At 43.7% G+C, this 17068-nt stretch overlaps 2 protein-coding genes across 5 annotated transcripts; one reads left to right on the forward strand and one right to left on the reverse strand.

The window, feature by feature from the left end:
* Positions 1–955: 955 nt before the first annotated feature.
* On the forward strand, positions 956–11194 carry LOC144647129 (neuroglobin-like). 4 transcript variants are annotated; one of them, XR_013569533.1, is made up of 5 exons: positions 2656–3158; positions 5041–5145; positions 5590–5797; positions 9766–10538; positions 10646–11194. XR_013569533.1 is itself a non-coding variant. In XM_078506885.1 (4 exons), the coding sequence occupies exons 1-4, from the start codon at positions 1192–1194 to the stop codon at positions 9910–9912; spliced, it is 471 nt and encodes a 156-aa protein (XP_078363011.1). In that variant the 5' UTR covers positions 956–1191; the 3' UTR covers positions 9913–11194. The 4 variants fall into 4 exon arrangements, 2 of the variants coding, with proteins under 2 accessions (XP_078363011.1, XP_078363009.1); XR_013569534.1 differs by having other exon boundaries at positions 9766–10512; positions 10715–11194; XM_078506885.1 differs by lacking the exon at positions 2656–3158 and adding an exon at positions 956–1202 and having other exon boundaries at positions 9766–11194.
* An 808-nt stretch (positions 11195–12002) lies between these two features.
* LOC144647132 (intraflagellar transport protein 20 homolog) lies at positions 12003–15522 on the reverse strand. Its single transcript, XM_078506888.1, has 5 exons — positions 14973–15522; positions 14740–14825; positions 14086–14189; positions 12746–12841; positions 12003–12171 (listed from the first exon to the last, which is right to left on the reverse strand). The coding sequence occupies exons 1-4, from the start codon at positions 15088–15090 to the stop codon at positions 12760–12762; spliced, it is 390 nt and encodes a 129-aa protein (XP_078363014.1). The 5' UTR covers positions 15091–15522; the 3' UTR covers positions 12003–12171; positions 12746–12759.
* Between the last annotated feature and the right edge of the window lie 1546 nt (positions 15523–17068).

A 17068-nucleotide genomic window follows, 5' to 3' on the forward strand; every position in this document is an offset into this window, starting at 1 on the left:
CACAGCTTGGCAATATTACGTGACAGCCTTATGTCAGTTGGTTGACATGTTCGCACATTGAACTTTGCGAGCTGTTTAGAATGCGCCTTTTTTGTTTGAAATATCAACCTGCTGTATTTTGCGCTGTCAATGTCTTGGTTATTCCTTACGGGCCGTGGACCTTATGGGGTTATCCAAACTGACAAAGGGATACCCCCGGGGGATACCCAAATCACCGTTGTGACACCGCCATTTTGATGGCCTCCTCTCCGTCACGCAACTGAATTTATCACGTGATTCAGTTTAATCAGGCATACAATCGTCTTCCCTTAGCCTTAAAATCAAATAACTGCTCTTTAAAAAAGAATCGGGAGGGGATGGGGGCGGGTGTACCGCTTCCCCGGGCAATTCCATGAAAACAGAAGCCGAGAAAGAAGCTTGGCGGTTTGAAACTGTGGTGTTAATTTTGAAAAGGCACCAAAAGGACTCAGGAAACAAAGTTATTACTATGACTACAAAAAAGTAGGCCAGTGGGAGGGGGAGAAGAGAGGAAGCGTCAAGACATCATAGTGGGCCTATATGAGGCTAGTTAGCTCTTTACAATTAGCCATGTTCAAAACGAGCAGGGGACTGGGTACGAATATTCAATATCGATTGGATTGAAAAACTGTCTTTATCTGAAAGAGCATCCAAAAATTAGTAGCTCAACCAAATTTGAGATTTATTGGTTTAAACGCAAAGCATGGAACTCTTTTAAAAATCGTTAAAATAAGAGAGCTTAGTATGGCTGGATGGACAGCTGTCCAGCTCTCTTATTTTAACGATTTTTAAAAGAGTTCCATGCCTTTGCGTTTAAACCAATAACTCTCAAATTGTGCTATATTTTGGATGCTCTTTCAGATGACAGGCCCAGTTTTTCAATCCAATCGATATTGAATATTCGTACCCAGTCCCCCGCTCGTTTCGAACATGGCTAATTGTCTTACGGGTGGTCGCATTTCTTTTTCGTTGTGTAGAAATTGAACCCAAACAAAACATTGAGAACTCGCCCACTCCTTGAAGGAGTTGACTGAAAAAACAGCTGATTTTCATCAAAACCTTTCTTTACTACTTATTCGCATATTTATTAACATTTCTTTAGTTTATCATTAGTTTATACAGCTGCCACCCTAAGCATATTTACAGCTGTACGTCTTTCGGGTTCTTTCGGGCATGGAACGAAGGTACGTTATCAGGTTAAATCTTTATACCTTTCTCGCTAAACTATTCGATACTTTTCTCATTCTATTACTGTGATTTAGCAATAATGCGCCTCGCATTCCAGATGTAATTTCATGTAATTATCTCCCGATCTTGAAGACTTCTTAACATTGCTGCCATCTGTCGCTGGCTAAATGATCATTTTTCAATGTAGTATTTAAGCAGGTATAATGCTTTCGAGCTGGGCGTTTTTTGCCGTGTATTCAGTATACTTGATGAGTTTATCAGTGATCCAATACTACCCACATCTCTCTATGCCGACACTTAAATACACCATACTGATATTTTTGTGCGGAATGGCTTCTCTATATCTCTCCCGCTGAGTTTTTTGCAATTAACTTTATTACGTTCTTTCTATCCCCTGGCCCTGTATAACATGTAATAGGCTTTCTAGCCGGGGAATTGGGTCCCCCTGGGGAGAATTAGTTTCTCTACCAGACACATACGGGGGTGGTCAGTGGACCAATAAAATCCAAATTTCTTCTTAAGGTGGTAGACTGGAGTTTGGATCAAAAATAAAAAATATATATCAAAACATTCAAGGATTTGAAAGATCACATCAATAATCTAGTAGATTTATTAAAAATCTTACATAATCTTTACTACTTTACTAAATTACTCCAACAATTCTACTGTGTACGGTTAGTCAACCAGTACTGAACTTTTTCTTTTTTGTGTATGTGGGGGAGGGGGGGGGGGGGGGGGGGGGGGGGGGAAGGAAGGGCAAGCAAATAGCGAAGCGCGCGAGGTCGAAAAATAAAATGCTAATGAATATAACCGCCACGAGGATCAAAAAACATCAGCGTGTTCTGAGAGAAATTGAAGGAATCTAGGCGACGTTTTCGGTTTATGAAAGTGTTTAAGAATAACGGCTGCTTTAGGAAGTGTTTTAGGAAAATCGTCCACCATTTCGGTTTGTTTGTCTGAGTCTTGTCTGAGTCGTGACGTCATTCGCGCGCTTCGAAAAATGGAACACAGGCGGAAAAACTGCGGAAACGAAGGAACACAGGCAAACTTTTGAAGGAAACAAGGGCCCCTCTAATTGGTGAGCGACTTAGGGGTCGCTAGAGTGTCCACGACTCATCACAAAAGTGCCGGAAATCGTATATTTTTGAAAGAGTACGTGTTTCGAGAGACAGTTAACACAAAAAAATTGCGAGAACACTCGCGCCGCTGCATTGATGGCTTAAAGCTAATCCCTGGAACAAAAAGACTACAATAGAGAAAATAATCCAACAATAAACTTTTGATAATACACGCACAGTACACGGAACATGTCGTCACATACAAACGAAACGCGATATAAAATAAGACCACAGCGGGTAGTGATGATAAGAACTGATAAGGCAGAAAGTACTCGAATGATAATAGAAAATAATAATGATAATAATAATACCCTAATACCTGAATAATTAAATTCACACAGTAAACGTTTTCGTGATAGAGCTCTTAATCGTGCAAGCTTTTCATTCTGTTTTGCATAAGAGTCTCCCACATAGATAAGTTATAAATATACACCTCAACTTGTGTGTATAAATACACTTGTGAATTTGTCGCAATCCCTCTCTCTGTTCACTTTAAGTTAGTAGGACTTAAAATTAACTTTCCGGATTTGATTTTTAAATGAGTAGAACAAAAAAAATGTCCATTAATTTTTGCTAAATCTGAATACACCATTACAAAGCGTGTTATTACAGCTCGCTAATTCCTTGCATATTTAGCCCACAATTAGTGTAAAAGTTCAGTGCAGTGTGAAATTTCGAAACGAAATTATTCTACGGTGTTGCAAAACGCCTTGTTCGAGACCACCCGTGATTTGGCAAGGTAGTTATCTCTGAATTGAGTGCTAAAATGGGAATCTTTCAATCAAGGGAATCGTACGAGCTCCCTCCTACTCCGGCTCTAAAACCGGAACCAAGGTAGGTAAGAACTCATAAAAACAATTAGAACAATCTTGTCGAAACCGCCTCGCATGTTTACAATTCCATTCACTCAACTTGAAGACCAAGAATATCCCAGACAATACTAATAAACGATTAAACTAGATGGCGAAATCGCAAGAAGAGAAATAATCAGTTCAAGATGATACTCGGCATATCTCTGATTCGTTGTGGACGGCAATTTCGTCGCAATGTCAGTGAGAAATGTTTGTTGTTTGACATAGTTTGCAGTCGATTTTAATCCTGCAGCTTAGTCCAGCAAACGACAATACCGATGCTACTGACTTTGTGGTTAAATATCGTACGACATTAACCGTTTAAAGGTTTTTGAGAACAGAACGCACTTTGCGGCTTCATAGGGTCGAGTTGAAGTCAAGTTTGTCCAAGGGCATGCTTTATCAAATCAATTACAAAGGCGCCGGCGTTAAAACTCATTCTGTTATTGTTTCATCAAAATAAATTCCTACATGTTTGATAATTGATCTTTTTTCGCTTGGAGTTTTCTTATGTCTCTCATAGCTACAACTTTTATTTGACAACATTTTGTCAATGGGGTCATCGCAACATTTTGCCGGTTAAAAATTAATTTGCATTTTGTTGGTTTAAATAATAAAACAGCGAAAGGCTACAAGCTTTTCAGGTGTATCAAAAGCTACGAACAATGAGCAGATGATATTTTACATAAGTCATCGACAAAAGTATAAGCGAAAGAGCACGGGGGGGGGGGGGGGGGCAGTAGCACCCCCAAGCAAAAATTGGGGGGGTGAGGGCCGAAAGCCGTATCGCTAGCGCAGCATAGAATTGGTTTGTCAAGGCACATATCGTTTTATCAGGATCGTGGTTGGCGGGAATTTCAACGAAAACCATTTCCCCATCAGTGACTTCAGAGCGTACATTTACTGCCTTCCTTTCGTCTAAAGAACAACCCAAAAAGCACCATGAAGCAGGATCGTCTGAACTGCCTCGTTATCCATTGTCACATCGGTTACGGACACAACAGACACTGTTTATATATATATATTTTTTTAAAAAAAGTAGGGGAATGCGCATCCCCTGGGGAAGGGGAGCGCTTGGCTTGGAGGACGATGGACCCCCCAGTACGCCACCTGTGAAAAGCGATCTAAAATTTATTTAATATACTTCCTTGCTCGCCGAGTTATAAAGTTAAGACAACAAAAACAAAGAAGAAAGAAAATTCTTCGTAGTAGTACTAAGTAAAAGCCCGGACATACAGTGTTTAAATTGCAATGCGTATCCAACCCTAGCCTGCGTAGCAGGCGTCTGTGTAGTTCTTAGCGCTTTTAAAAGAGTGCGCCTTCTCGCACCTTTCGCGTTTCTCCTATACTCGCGCTAGAAACTTTACTGCGCCTGCTACGCAGGCTAATCCAACCCTAATTATATATAAAATACCGGTAGTTGTTTATGTCCATAATCACTGCGCAACAATTTCGGTGTCCGTTTAAATGTAACATGGTGCGCCGTAGCGTATCAAAATTTTCAGCCCTGCCATTTATAATCCTCTCCATTCTAGTAAGTGGCTATCAACAACAACAACAACAGCAACAACAACAAAAATAATAGGTCCGCAATGGGTACATGTGTAAATTGCTGTTTGGAAAGGCATGATGTCAACACCTTTAGACATGTGTATTCCAATTGTCGACCAAAACTTGTCAAAATCTGTTAAGTGCATTGATTTTTCTTTTCTTGTATATTCCTCCCTCAACCCTCGACATGTGCTCGATCCATAAAGATTCACCTGCAGCCCTTACCCTCTCTCTCAAACTTGACACACTTCGCGCATCTTTAATAGCGGGAAGTCTATCACAGTAACATTTTGTTGTCTAACCTTACTTTGCAGCGACGAGTCGGATGGGTTGACTGACCTACAGATTGAACTGATCCGTAGCTCATGGGAAAAAGTGTTACCCAATAAAAAGCACCACGGAGAACTGTTGTTTCACAAGTACGACAAACACCTTAATTCTTTACTCTAAGTCCAGACACGTACTCTAGTTTTAATCTTTTCTTTTTTTTTTCTTGGCTTTTTGCCGCCTTCCGTCTCCGCCCAAAATATGTTTCAGCTGTTCGTTAGATCGTCTTTTTTTACGTGGCATGAAATGACCCACTATTGCTTCACTGTAAGTGTTTTGGCTGCAATTTCTTGAATCAGTTATCATTTTAACGGCCATGTGTGTCCGGTCAAATTGACCGGCAAACCGAAACATTGTCCGTTGACCGGCCGTTATTTTGAGCCCTGAATTGTTAATTATTTTCACAAACTAGAGTTTCCTTTTTTCATCTCTATATTTACTTTTGTTTTTTTTTGGTTTTATTTTCCATTACAACATTTTTTTAACGTGGTTCGGCCTTGCCTTCGGTACTTAACGTTACTTCTATATGTTTGCAGGTTATTTGAGATAGCACCTGAGCTGAAAGATTTATTTCCGTTTGGTAATGATTTCACAAGCCCCCAGTTCACCATGCACGCTTTAAATGTTATTAACGCTGTAGATCTTGCAGTGAAACATTTGGATAAGCCGGATATCCTTATACCCAAGTTGAAGGAACTAGGTCAGATGCATGCAGCGTTCGAGCTCACTGCAAAAGAATTTCAGGTAAGACATATTTCTCATAGGTCCTGTCCACACTAGCCTCGTAAACGGAAAACCCGTGTGGTATCGTGGAATTTCCTCTGTTTTGTTTGGTCGCGCCCATTAAAAGCTCGCATCAAGCACGACAGGGGAAGATCGAGGTTGCCCGGACATACGGTGCAAAAACTCCCTTGTGTCCAGCCCTGAAATCGTTGCGCCTAGAATCGGCTTTTACTTTTTGAACACTGCGCGTTACCCGTGCAACAATTTCAACATTTTATTTCGTGCAAATGCGTGGTGCAACTGTCATCCTGATCTGACTAATTAATTTTTCACACAAACACAACAGCCTTTATCGATTGATCTCTTTTTTGAGGGTAAGTTCTAAACAGCTGCGGTTTATTATAAGTATTAGTTTTTGCTTCCGACTGGGGCAGTAGAACGGGAGAGGTACTCGGCGGGAGAATAGAGGGCGGGGGGGGGGGTACGAGGCGGGAGAACAGAGGGCGGGGCGGGGTACGAGGCGGGAGAACAGAGGGCGGGAGGGGTACAATGCGGGAGAATAGAGGGCAGGAGGGGTACGAGGCGGAAGGCGGGAGAATAGAGGGCGGGAGGGGTACGAGGCGGGAGAACAGAGGGCGGGAGGGGTACGAGGCGGGAGAATAGAGGGCAGGAGGGGTACGAGGCAGGAGAATAGAGGGCGGGAGAACAGAGGGCGGGAGGGGTTCGAGGCGGGAGAATAGAGGGCGGGAGGGGTACGAGGCGGGAGAATAGAGGGCGGGAGGGGTACGAGGCGGGAGAACAGAGGGCGGGAGGGGTACGAGGCGGGAGAATAGAGGGCAGGAGGGGTACGAGGCGGGAGAACAGAGGGCGGGAGGGGTACGAGGCGGGAGAACAGAGGGCGGGAGGGGTACGAGGCGGGAGAATAGAGGGCAGGAGGGGTACGAGGCGGGAGAACAGAGGGTGGGAGGGGTAATGCGGGAGAATAGAGGGCGAGAGGGGTACGAGGGAGAACAGAGGGCGGGAGGGGTACGAGGCGGGAGAATAGAGGGCAGGAGGGGTACGAGGCGGAAGGCGGGAGAATAGAGGGCGGGAGGGGTACGAGGCGGGAGAACAGAGGGCGGGAGGGGTACGAGGCGGGAGAATAGAGGGCAGGAGGGGTACGAGGCAGGAGAATAGAGGGCGGGAGGGGTACAAGGCGGGAGAATAGAGGGCGGGAGGGGTACGAGGCGGGAGAATAGAGGGCGGGAGGGGTACGAGGCGGGAGAACAGAGGGCGGGAGGGGTACAATGCGGGAGAATAGAGGGCGAGAGGGGTACGAGGCGGGAGAACAGAGGGCGGGAGGGGTACGAGGCGGGAGAATAGAGGGCGGGAGGGGTACGAGGCGGGAGAATAGAGGGCGGGAGGGGTACGAGGCGGGAGAACAGAGGGCGGGAGGGGTACAATGCGGGAGAATAGGGGGCGAGAGGGGTACGAGGCGGGAGAACAGAGGGCGGGAGGGGTACGAGGCGGGAGAATAGAGGGCGGGAGGGGTACGAGGCGGGAGAATAGAGGGCGGGAGGGGTACGAGGCGGGAGAATAGAGGGCGAGAGGGGTACGAGGCGGGAGAACAGAGGGCGGGAGGGGTACGAGGCGGGAGAATAGAGGGCAGGAGGGGTACGAGGCAGGTGAATAGAGGGCGGGAGGGGTACGAGGCAGGAGAATAGGGGGCGGGAGGGGTACGAGGCGGGAGAACAGAGGGCGGGAGGGGTACCAGGCGGGAGAATAGAGGGCGGGAGGGGTACGAGGCGGGAGAATAGAGGGCGGGAGGGGTACGAGGCGGGAGAACAGAGGGCGGGAGGGGTACAATGCGGGAGAATAGAGGGCGAGAGGGGTACGAGGCGGGAGAACAGAGGGCGGGAGGGGTACGAGGCGGGAGAATAGAGGGCAGGAGGGGTACGAGGCGGGAGAACAGAGGGCGGGAGGGGTACAATGCGGGAGAATAGAGGGCGAGAGGGGTACGAGGCGGGAGAACAGAGGGCGGGAGGGGTACGAGGCGGGAGAATAGAGGGCAGGAGGGGTACGAGGCAGGAGAATAGAGGGCGGGAGGGGTACGAGGCGGGAGAACAGAGGGCGGGAGGGGTACGAGGCGGGAGAATAGAGGGCAGGAGGGGTACGAGGCGGGAGAACAGAGGGCGGGAGGGGTACAATGCGGGAGAATAGAGGGCGGGAGGGGTACGAGGCGGGAGAACAGAGGGCGGGAGGGGTACGAGGCAGGAGAATAGAGGGCAGGAGGGGTACGAGGCAGGAGAATAGAGGGCGGGAGGGGTACAATGCGGGAGAATAGAGGGCGGGAGGGCTACGAGGCGGGAGAACAGAGGGCGGGAGGGGTACGAGGCAGGAGAATAGAGGGCAGGAGGGGTACGAGGCAGGAGAATAGAGGGCGGGAGGGGTACGAGGCGGGAGAACAGAGGGCGGGAGGGGTACGAGGCGGGAGAATAGAGGGCGGGAGGGGTACGAGGCGGGAGAATAGAGGGCGGGAGGGGTACGAGGCGGGAGAACAGAGGGCGGGAGGGGGTACAATGCGGGAGAATAGAGGGCGAGAGGGGTACGAGGCGGGAGAACAGAGGGCGGGAGGGGTACGAGGCGGGAGAATAGAGGGCAGGAGGGGTACGAGGCGGGAGAACAGAGGGCGGGAGGGGTACAATGCGGGAGAATAGAGGGCGAGAGGGGTACGAGGGAGAACAGAGGGCGGGAGGGGTACGAGGCGGGAGAATAGAGGGCAGGAGGGGTACGAGGCAGGAGAATAGAGGGCGGGAGGGGTACGAGGCGGGAGAACAGAGGGCGGGAGGGGTACGAGGCGGGAGAATAGAGGGCAGGAGGGGTACGAGGCAGGAGAATAGAGGGCGGGAGGGGTACGAGGCGGGAGAATAGAGGGCGGGAGGGGTACGAGGCGGGAGAACAGAGGGCGGGAGGGGTACAATGCGGGAGAATAGAGGGCGAGAGGGGTACGAGGCAGGAGAATAGAGGGCGGGAGGGGTACGAGGCGGAAGGCGGGAGAACAGAGGGCGGGAGGGGTACGAGGCGGAAGGCGGGAGAATAGAGGGCGAGAGGGGTACGAGGGAGAACAGAGGGCGGGAGGGGTACGAGGCGGGAGAATAGAGGGCAGGAGGGGTACGAGGCAGGAGAATAGAGGGCGGGAGGGGTACGAGGCGGGAGAACAGAGGGCGGGAGGGGTACGAGGCGGGAGAATAGAGGGCAGGAGGGGTACGAGGCAGGAGAATAGAGGGCGGGAGGGGTACGAGGCGGGAGAATAGAGGGCGGGAGGGGTACGAGGCGGGAGAACAGAGGGCGGGAGGGGTACGAGGCAGGAGAATAGAGAACGGGAGGGGTACGAGGCGGGAGAATAGAGGGCGAGAGGGGTACGAGGCAGGAGAATAGAGAACGGGAGGGGTACAAGGCGGGAGAATAGAGGGCGAGAGGGGTACGAGGCAGGAGAATAGAGGGCGGGAGGGGTACAAGGCGGGAGAATAGAGGGCGAGAGGGGTACGAGGCAGGAGAATAGAGGGCGGGAGGGGTACAAGGCGGGAGAATAGAGGGCGGGAAGCGGGAGAAATTGGCAAACATTTCGCAACATTTTGCAATAAAAATAGCTTAGAGGCAGGAACTACTAAGGACAGGATGGGAACCGTAAGTAACAGGTACGGGAAGCGGGAAGTACAGACCCCTCCCCCCCCCCCTCCCCTCCTGCTTGCCGCGTCAGCGGTATTGCACAAAATGTCGCAAAGTCACGTCGAGTGAAAATGTTGCTCGTAAAGTTGCGTACATTGTAAAACGATGCAAAATCTTGACCGTTTTTTTACCAAGTCGAAACTCAGTTCTGTCAAAATTTAAATCATGGTTCCGCGCAGGTTTACGCACCTGTAAATTGATACCAAATTCAGCAATCACCCAAAGGCCTAGCCTAGCTTGCGGGATGTTTTCTGATTTTTCTTATCTTTTGCTTTCTACAGAATGTCGGCCAGGCCCTCATATGGGTCCTGGCGACAGGCCTGGGAGATAACTTCACACCAAAATTGAAGAGAGCCTGGGGCGATGCCTATGCTATAATCACTGACGTCATGTTGGGTGCTATAAATGACATCAATGGCAGTGCATAAAAATATAAATAATACCGTATTTTCTCGATTAAACGTCGGACTCCGATTAAAAGCCGGCCTCGTATAAACGCCGGGTCAAAATTGCCAGTTTTTAAATAAACGCCGGGGGCGTTTGTTCGAGGTCCCGGGGTTTATTTGAGGTCAAGCTAACAAGTAAACATATTCTGTTTTTTACAAATCTCGATTGCAACATAAACTATCCAATCCGCAATAGTGCGCCTCTGGGAAATAATCCGTGGATACCCAGGGACACTTTTTCGGGGCAGAACAAAGAGAAAAATCGTCCCGCCTGAAACTGCCCCTTGGTCTCGAAGATCGGTAATAATAAGTCAATCTAAAAAAATTGGCAGAAAATTGCAGTCCGTTAATAAATGCCGGGCCCCGATTAAACGCCGGGTTCACAAAGCCAAGTTTGAAATAAACGCCGGGGGCGTTTATTTGAGAAAATACGGTATTCTTGATTTGTCTTGTAACATCTTGAAAATGTAAAGGACTAATTACTGATGCCATAATGTAATCCATTTATGATTTCCAGTGGCAATTAATGTACCCAATAATATTGCAACTAAGTTTGTACAATGTAAAGGAATAATTACTGATGTCATAGTGGAATCCATAATTATTATGTGATTTCCAGTGGCAATTAATGTACCCAATAACATTGCAACTGTTTGTACAATTATGTAAAGGAATAACTACTGATGTCATAGTGGAATCCATATGTGATTTCCAGTGGCAATTAATTAATGTACCCAATAATATTGCAACTAAGTTTGTAAAATGTAAAGGAATAATTACCGAGTTCATAGTGGAATCCATTTATGATTACCAGTGGCAGTTATTCAATGAGACTGTAGATTATTTTAGGTAAATAGTGTGCATCAAATGTAGACAGCAGACTGCAGAAATAAAGTCTGCTGTCTGTAATTGTCGCACACCACAAGTTAAATGGTGTTATAATATATTGAGTAGAGGTCCAAGACTGTTCTTAAAAACTAGATCCACCTACTTGATGTAGGTTGAATGATGTAGGTGAAGTGCACCACTATGTAGCTAAATCACAAGAAAAATGACAAGCATAATTATTCCCTTATTTGAGATTTTACAGATTACTTAAAAGCGCTATCATTTTTCACATTTTTTCACCCCTGGAGGGCTTGGAAAATACTACAAAACTCATAAAATTTTCATGCATATTATCAGTAAGCCATCACTTTTATATAGATTATTTTAAGGAAGATAGTATATTCAATAAAATAATGTCCACCTGGACAAAAAATAAGTCCATGTGTTCACTTCTTTATTGCCAGCAGCCTATATACTGTAGGCATTGAATTAATTAAATATTCAAGTGAAAAATGTCCCCTCTCCCCTTATTTTCTTTTGCTTCCCACTCCCTTGTTGGAAGCACAGTGGGCTCTGGATCAAGCCGTCTGGGTGCCTCTCTTCACCCAGGTTTATTAATGGGTACCGGTGACTTTAAAGCTAGGGTGTAACCCTGTGATGGGCTAGCATCCCATCCAGGGGGGAGTAGAAATACTCCTAGTCGCTTCATGCTACGGAAACCGGGATAAGCTCCAGCCTGATGGGTCACTGGGCTCATATGCAGATTTTACCTTTTTTACCCACTGACTCCATTGTCAGTTTTGTTACTCCCTCCAGCCCTCAAAACACTTAATGGAATATTCAGTATTACCACTTTACTCATTCAAAATAAGTTTTATATTACTGGTACTGTCTCAGATTTGACGAGATAAAATGAACTGCCATTAAGATTACAATGTACAGCTTACAATGTAGCCAAGTGATTACTACACTAAAGTATGGATCAAGATGTCTATTTTTTGACTGAGTGTTATTTTTCTGTGCAAGACACTTAATCATTACAGTGGCTTTCTTCACCAACGAAAAATTTACAACTAAGATATACAAAATGTAAAAGTATCTCAGCTCATTGACCCTAAACCATATTATTTCTAGTTTAACAAACAATTTTATTTTTTGACATCAATAATGATAAACTTTAAATCTCCAGCAACAATAATGATGATGACACCAAAGGTCAATAATTTTATTTTTTTTTCAATTTAGTTAAAAAACACAACTAAACACCTGGTTCATTTTGAAACTACCACAAGTAACATTAACTCTACTATAATATATATTAACAAAAGAGTACAATAAAATTCTTATTTACATGTTGACTTAATTTAATGACATATCAAAGTTAAGTTATTGATGTTTTTATACAGATGGTCCCTGAAAATTAATAAGAAAGTGATAACGACTTTAGAAAAATGGTATGCAAGTAGTTAAGATAAACTTAAAGAATTTTTAATTTGCTATTTCACACAAAATACGACTATGACCACTGTGATCAGTTGAAAGTCATTTTTACTTGGGCTGCTAAGCCGCGGGTAGTCAAGAATTCAGTTGAATTTTTTATTTTTATTTCACGATGGTCCTGATACAGATGAGCTCGATTCCAAATATTCGAAATAATTTGTATGTGACCCGGACCAGTGCCTTCATGCGATCATGTGGCAACATTATATTCCAACAAGCAAACTGAAGGTCGACTGGGGTGCAGTAATTGTCACCAAACATGCAAAAGCACACAAAATGCTCTCTGCGTTTAAGATGGCTGAAGTAAAAGCTGTTTGTTAGAACTCAAAAGAGCTGTAGAAGTATTTAGTACATGTACCTGATTATTCCCCGTCTTTTCATATTCTTGCAAACTTCCATTTGTTTTAAATTAAGTTTATGTTAACACGGGAAGTGTTTTCTATTTACTATTTAGCATAAAAATCAACAAAATAGGCAATTGTCTTACCTTGAGATTTAAAATCACTTTTGTAGAATAAACTGCTCTATAAACTCATTTTGTTCACTCTCAACTTTCTGTAAAGCTTCATGTTGCACACGGAAACTACAAAAAAAAAAATCTCAGTTATTCTTATCACAGTTCTTATCACATCTGCCATTTTTAGGAAGCCTTTCTTAGGTGGGGGGTGCAGGGGGGGCCTAACCCCTCCCCCCCAAAAAACCCCCAAAATTTTGTGGTGCTTCAGCCCCACACGTTTTGGTGCCAAAAATATCGCGACCGCAGCGTAAAATTGGTTTGTCAAGATATTTGTCTCTTGAGTGGGCTCAAACATTCTTAAAACTTCCTTGAAAGTCTTCGGGAAACTTTGTTTCTTTTTGGAAAATTCAATAATGATCAGAAGCATTTGTGTGGCCTTTGAACAGCAATCAGAGAATCTTCAGTCTAAAAACTTCTCAGAAAACAAAAAGTTGCTTGAACGGAAAAAAATTTCCCCAAATATGAAAACCTGCCAAGTATTTTTGGGTCAGTAATGCCTTCCCACGTCTCAAAACGCTCGGCTGCCTCTGTCTTTTTTTAAGCTGACTCAAATAATTTTTTATTACTATATTGTGGTACAGGTATTTGTTTTTCCAACAGAGTGGAGAAATGACTAAATACTCATCTTGGATACTTGAAGTTGCTTCATTGTGAATCATAACATAAGGTACATTTTGTGTGTACCATACATATGTGCAATCAGTATTTGGGGCAGGGCTTCTGATATTATGCAAGTTGCGATTTTGCAGAATTGATCTCAAATAGCAACTTTTTACCTAATTCATGAAAAACTGAATAATTCATACAAAATCACACAATTTGAGAAAAGAAGAAAGAAATACTTACTTTAGCTTAAGTTCTCAACAATTTAAATATCCTTTCAAGGTGATTTACCTATAAAAAGACCTTAGAAAACCTCTGAGAAAGAGTACATTACAAGCGACCTTCAATTTCCGCTTGAACAATAGAAAGAAATCGGGATGTTAATAGGGGGATCTGAATATTTGGCTAATCAATGGTTGATTTTGAATTAAATGCATGCCTGTTTTGCATCAGTATTCGTTTTTAGTTAGGCACTGATGGTTGATATTGTGTGACATTTTCTTTTGATCTTTTGATTAATATTGTGATTTTTTCTTTCGATCGTTGGAATGAACGCGCTTTAATTTCCACCTTTTTAATTGTTTTTTTTTTATGATCGAAAGAAAGAGGGGTGTTGTCTTAATTTATTTTCCTTTCTCTTCCACATGTGATATATTAACGTGTTTTACAGTCAGCTGAGCTGTCTAGTATGCCTAATAGGTTCTCACCGTTCAAGCTGTGTTTTCTTTTCAGCGATTAGTGCTCGAAGTTGCTGTTGTTGTGCTTCTCTTTGCTTTGCAATTGACTTCAAAAGATTTCTTGAACCAATGGCCTACCAAACAAAGTAAACTAATGTGAATAGACTGACAGCCCCTTCATTGCTCCAGATAGGATAATTATAATTTACTTTGGTTAGCTTTAAGATAGTTCTGTGGAGTCATCAGAAAATGACCCTTTTATCTAAAACAGAGCTCTTGGAAAAATATTCAACTTAAGAACTATGTGAAATAGGTTTACAAACTTATTAATTCAATGCATGGCTTTCTTGAATTAAAAGTAGTTTAAATAAAAATAGTATTGACTGCCTGAGCGCAGCCCAGTTTCCAGTCAATTTATCGTTATTAAAGTCGGTGCAAATTCGTAACCAAATACACTGTACAAAATCTATGTGCCGTCGTCAGGGTGAGAACAAATATGTTATATACCAGTTCTGACAGGCGGTATTTAATCCAAAAGGAGTGAGAAAATAACTCCAACAACAAATTTCAAGAACATAGCAAACGAAAAAAGTTTAAGTGAATTAATGGCATGACTATCACCAAGGAGACTTTATACAGCGTACTTATAAATATAAACAAATAGCGGTCGACAAGAACTCTTACCTTCATTTTCTCCTTTTCGACCTCTTTGGCCAACGCATCGACCATATCAATAAATCCTCCCACTATTTTCTGAAATTCTCCAATTTCTAAACAGGTAAAAAATTTAATCAACTATGAAAATCTACGTTACCATTGCAAAAGCAAAATCTCCAAATTTTGTAATCACAAATTCCATTCACAATTTAGAGTAAATTTTACTCCAAGGAATGCCGTTAGAAATAAAGGCAACTTACTGTCGACAAACTCTTTACACTCTTCCTTAAGCTCTTGTGTCTGCTGGCTAATTTCTGGCTCTAAAACCCGAACTTTGTTTAGTTCATCGAAGTGAAATCCTGCTGGACCGTCCGCCATGTTTGCTCGAAGAAGAGTATCCCACAATACCTTGCGCACAGAAAGCACAAGCCTTTGTGTTTGAGACTGCGTGAGGTAACCGTCACGAAACGCTATGATATATCCAAAAATACTGAATTTAATTTCGTATCTTTTGATCCCAAACTGTGATCTTCTGTAAGCCAGATAAATAAAGTTCACTTACCTTGTCTAGGATTGTCTACCTGTGGTGAAAACCACTGTATCAGGTCACGAGAAAATATTTATTTCCTCTTGATCAGGTCTGTCAGTTTTTTGTATGCTTGAAGAGGAAACAGCGGAGGCTAAACAGACGAAGGGAAAAAGTCTAGCAGCACCTTTTCAGATTAATCAGAGAGTAAAGACCTTGTTTTTTCAAAAAGCAAACAAACAAACTTACAAAAAAAAAAGAACGAGATGCATTTGGGTAACTTGATGAGCAGGTTTACTAATTATTTTACATAGGCGGCAGAGCAGGGGGTAGGAGGGGGGCTGTAGCCCTCCCAAACGAATGTGTCTTTTTTTTTCTTTTCTTTTTTTTGGGGGGGAGGGGGGGGGGGCACGTTTTGGTGCCAAAAAATATCGCGAGTGCAGCGTAAAATTGGTTTGGCAAGAAATTATGTCTCCTAAGTGAATTCAAACATTTTTGAAACTTACTTGAAAGTCTTCGGAAATCTTCGGTCAGAAAATAAAAAGTTGCTCCAACTATGAAAACCTGACGAGTATTTTCAGATATGTCCAGTATTGAACGCAAATAAGACGCATGTTCCTCATGACAGGCATCACAAAGTGTCCTCATAAATAAAAGTTCACCAAAACACACCAAAATCTGTCAAATATGAATATCGTGTTTATAAATAAAGTGTTTATAAATAAAGGCAACTACTACTATTATGGAAATGTCAAATAACACAAAAACTTTTAACTTGAGAAAGGGCCAACGGACAATACAAAGAACCGGATCCTGGTGGATCTGATCAGCAAATTGTATAAATACGAACAAATTTAAAAACAGAAAGGTTGACCGTACGGTTAATGGATTGAACTTGTATATTTTCTTCCAATATTTCGTCAGGCACGGCCTGACTTCATCAGGGATGAAGATGAAGTCAGGCCGTGGAAGAAAATATACAAGTTCAACCCCTTAACCGTACGGTCAGCCTTTCTGTTTTTAAATTTGTTCAAATAACACAGTCAAACATGAAGTACTCACTAAACGATACTTGCGTTCAATCCTGGACATAAGTGAGTATTTTTGGGACAGTTTTAGTCTTTGTTTTATTTGAATTTGCTGTAGAATCTCTTTTAGCTACTTTCTCCTTTGGGATTTGAACTTTATTAGAATTTAGCTTGCGAAAGCTAATTGGGGACACCATATAACATACAGTAATTTATTGCAAATTTGAAGTACCCCAAACAGGCAAGAATCGGGAAGTGGTCTAGGAAGTAAACATGGGTTGTGTGGCTAACTTAGTTGAAATGGATACAAGTTAACAGAAACATTTAAATGGAATACGGGCCGCCAGGTTTAGATTCTAGACCTTCAAAACCCTGACTGCTCATCCGAAATGAGCGAATGTTGGGAAAACAGTGTGGATGTCGACATGACAATCTGGTAAGCCGGTACCCTTGGTGTGATACAGTGTGACCCCCTCCCCCCCTGCCCGAAGGCAATATGTATTTATTTTCAAAGCTTTAGGATCCGGATGTGCTTAGACAATTCACAGCCCTCTTTTCCCGTGTTTTTTAATTTGGATGTCTTGCACTAGAGCGGTTTTCCTACGACTGACCAATCAAAAAAAATGTAATAAACGCAATGAACCAATCAAAGATCAAAGTAAAGCTAAGCGCGGGAAAACGTGTGCAAGCCAAATCGCGATTGGTTTACAAATTAATAGAAAGTTTGTTCTGATAGGTTAGCGCAAAATGTACGACAGCCTCTCGATTTCTCACCGCGCGCTCATCGATCGAAAAAACACGT

Source organism: Oculina patagonica, chromosome 3 (genome assembly GCF_052425735.1).
Source record: "Oculina patagonica isolate OP01 chromosome 3, crgOcupat, whole genome shotgun sequence".
Classification (NCBI taxonomy): domain Eukaryota; kingdom Metazoa; phylum Cnidaria; class Anthozoa; order Scleractinia; family Oculinidae; genus Oculina; species Oculina patagonica.

What these genes read in the sequence shown, in the direction of transcription:
- LOC144647132 (XM_078506888.1), bottom strand. Translation starts at nt 15,090, where the DNA reads ATGGCGGACGGTCCAGCAGGATTTCACTTCGATGAACTAAACAAAGTT. An exon ending in GTGTAAAGAGTTTGTCGACA is followed by an intron (nt 14,826 to 14,972) that starts GTAAGTTGCCTT and finishes TTACCTGTTTAG; the next exon opens with AAATTGGAGAATTTCAGAAA. An exon ending in TCGAAAAGGAGAAAATGAAG is followed by an intron (nt 14,190 to 14,739) that starts GTAAGAGTTCTT and finishes TTTGTTTGGTAG; the next exon opens with GCCATTGGTTCAAGAAATCT.
- LOC144647129 (XM_078506883.1), top strand. Translation starts at nt 3,091, where the DNA reads ATGGGAATCTTTCAATCAAGGGAATCGTACGAGCTCCCTCCTACTCCG. An exon ending in GCTCTAAAACCGGAACCAAG is followed by an intron (nt 3,159 to 5,040) that starts GTAGGTAAGAAC and finishes CTTACTTTGCAG; the next exon opens with CGACGAGTCGGATGGGTTGA. An exon ending in TCACTGCAAAAGAATTTCAG is followed by an intron (nt 5,798 to 9,765) that starts GTAAGACATATT and finishes TGCTTTCTACAG; the next exon opens with AATGTCGGCCAGGCCCTCAT.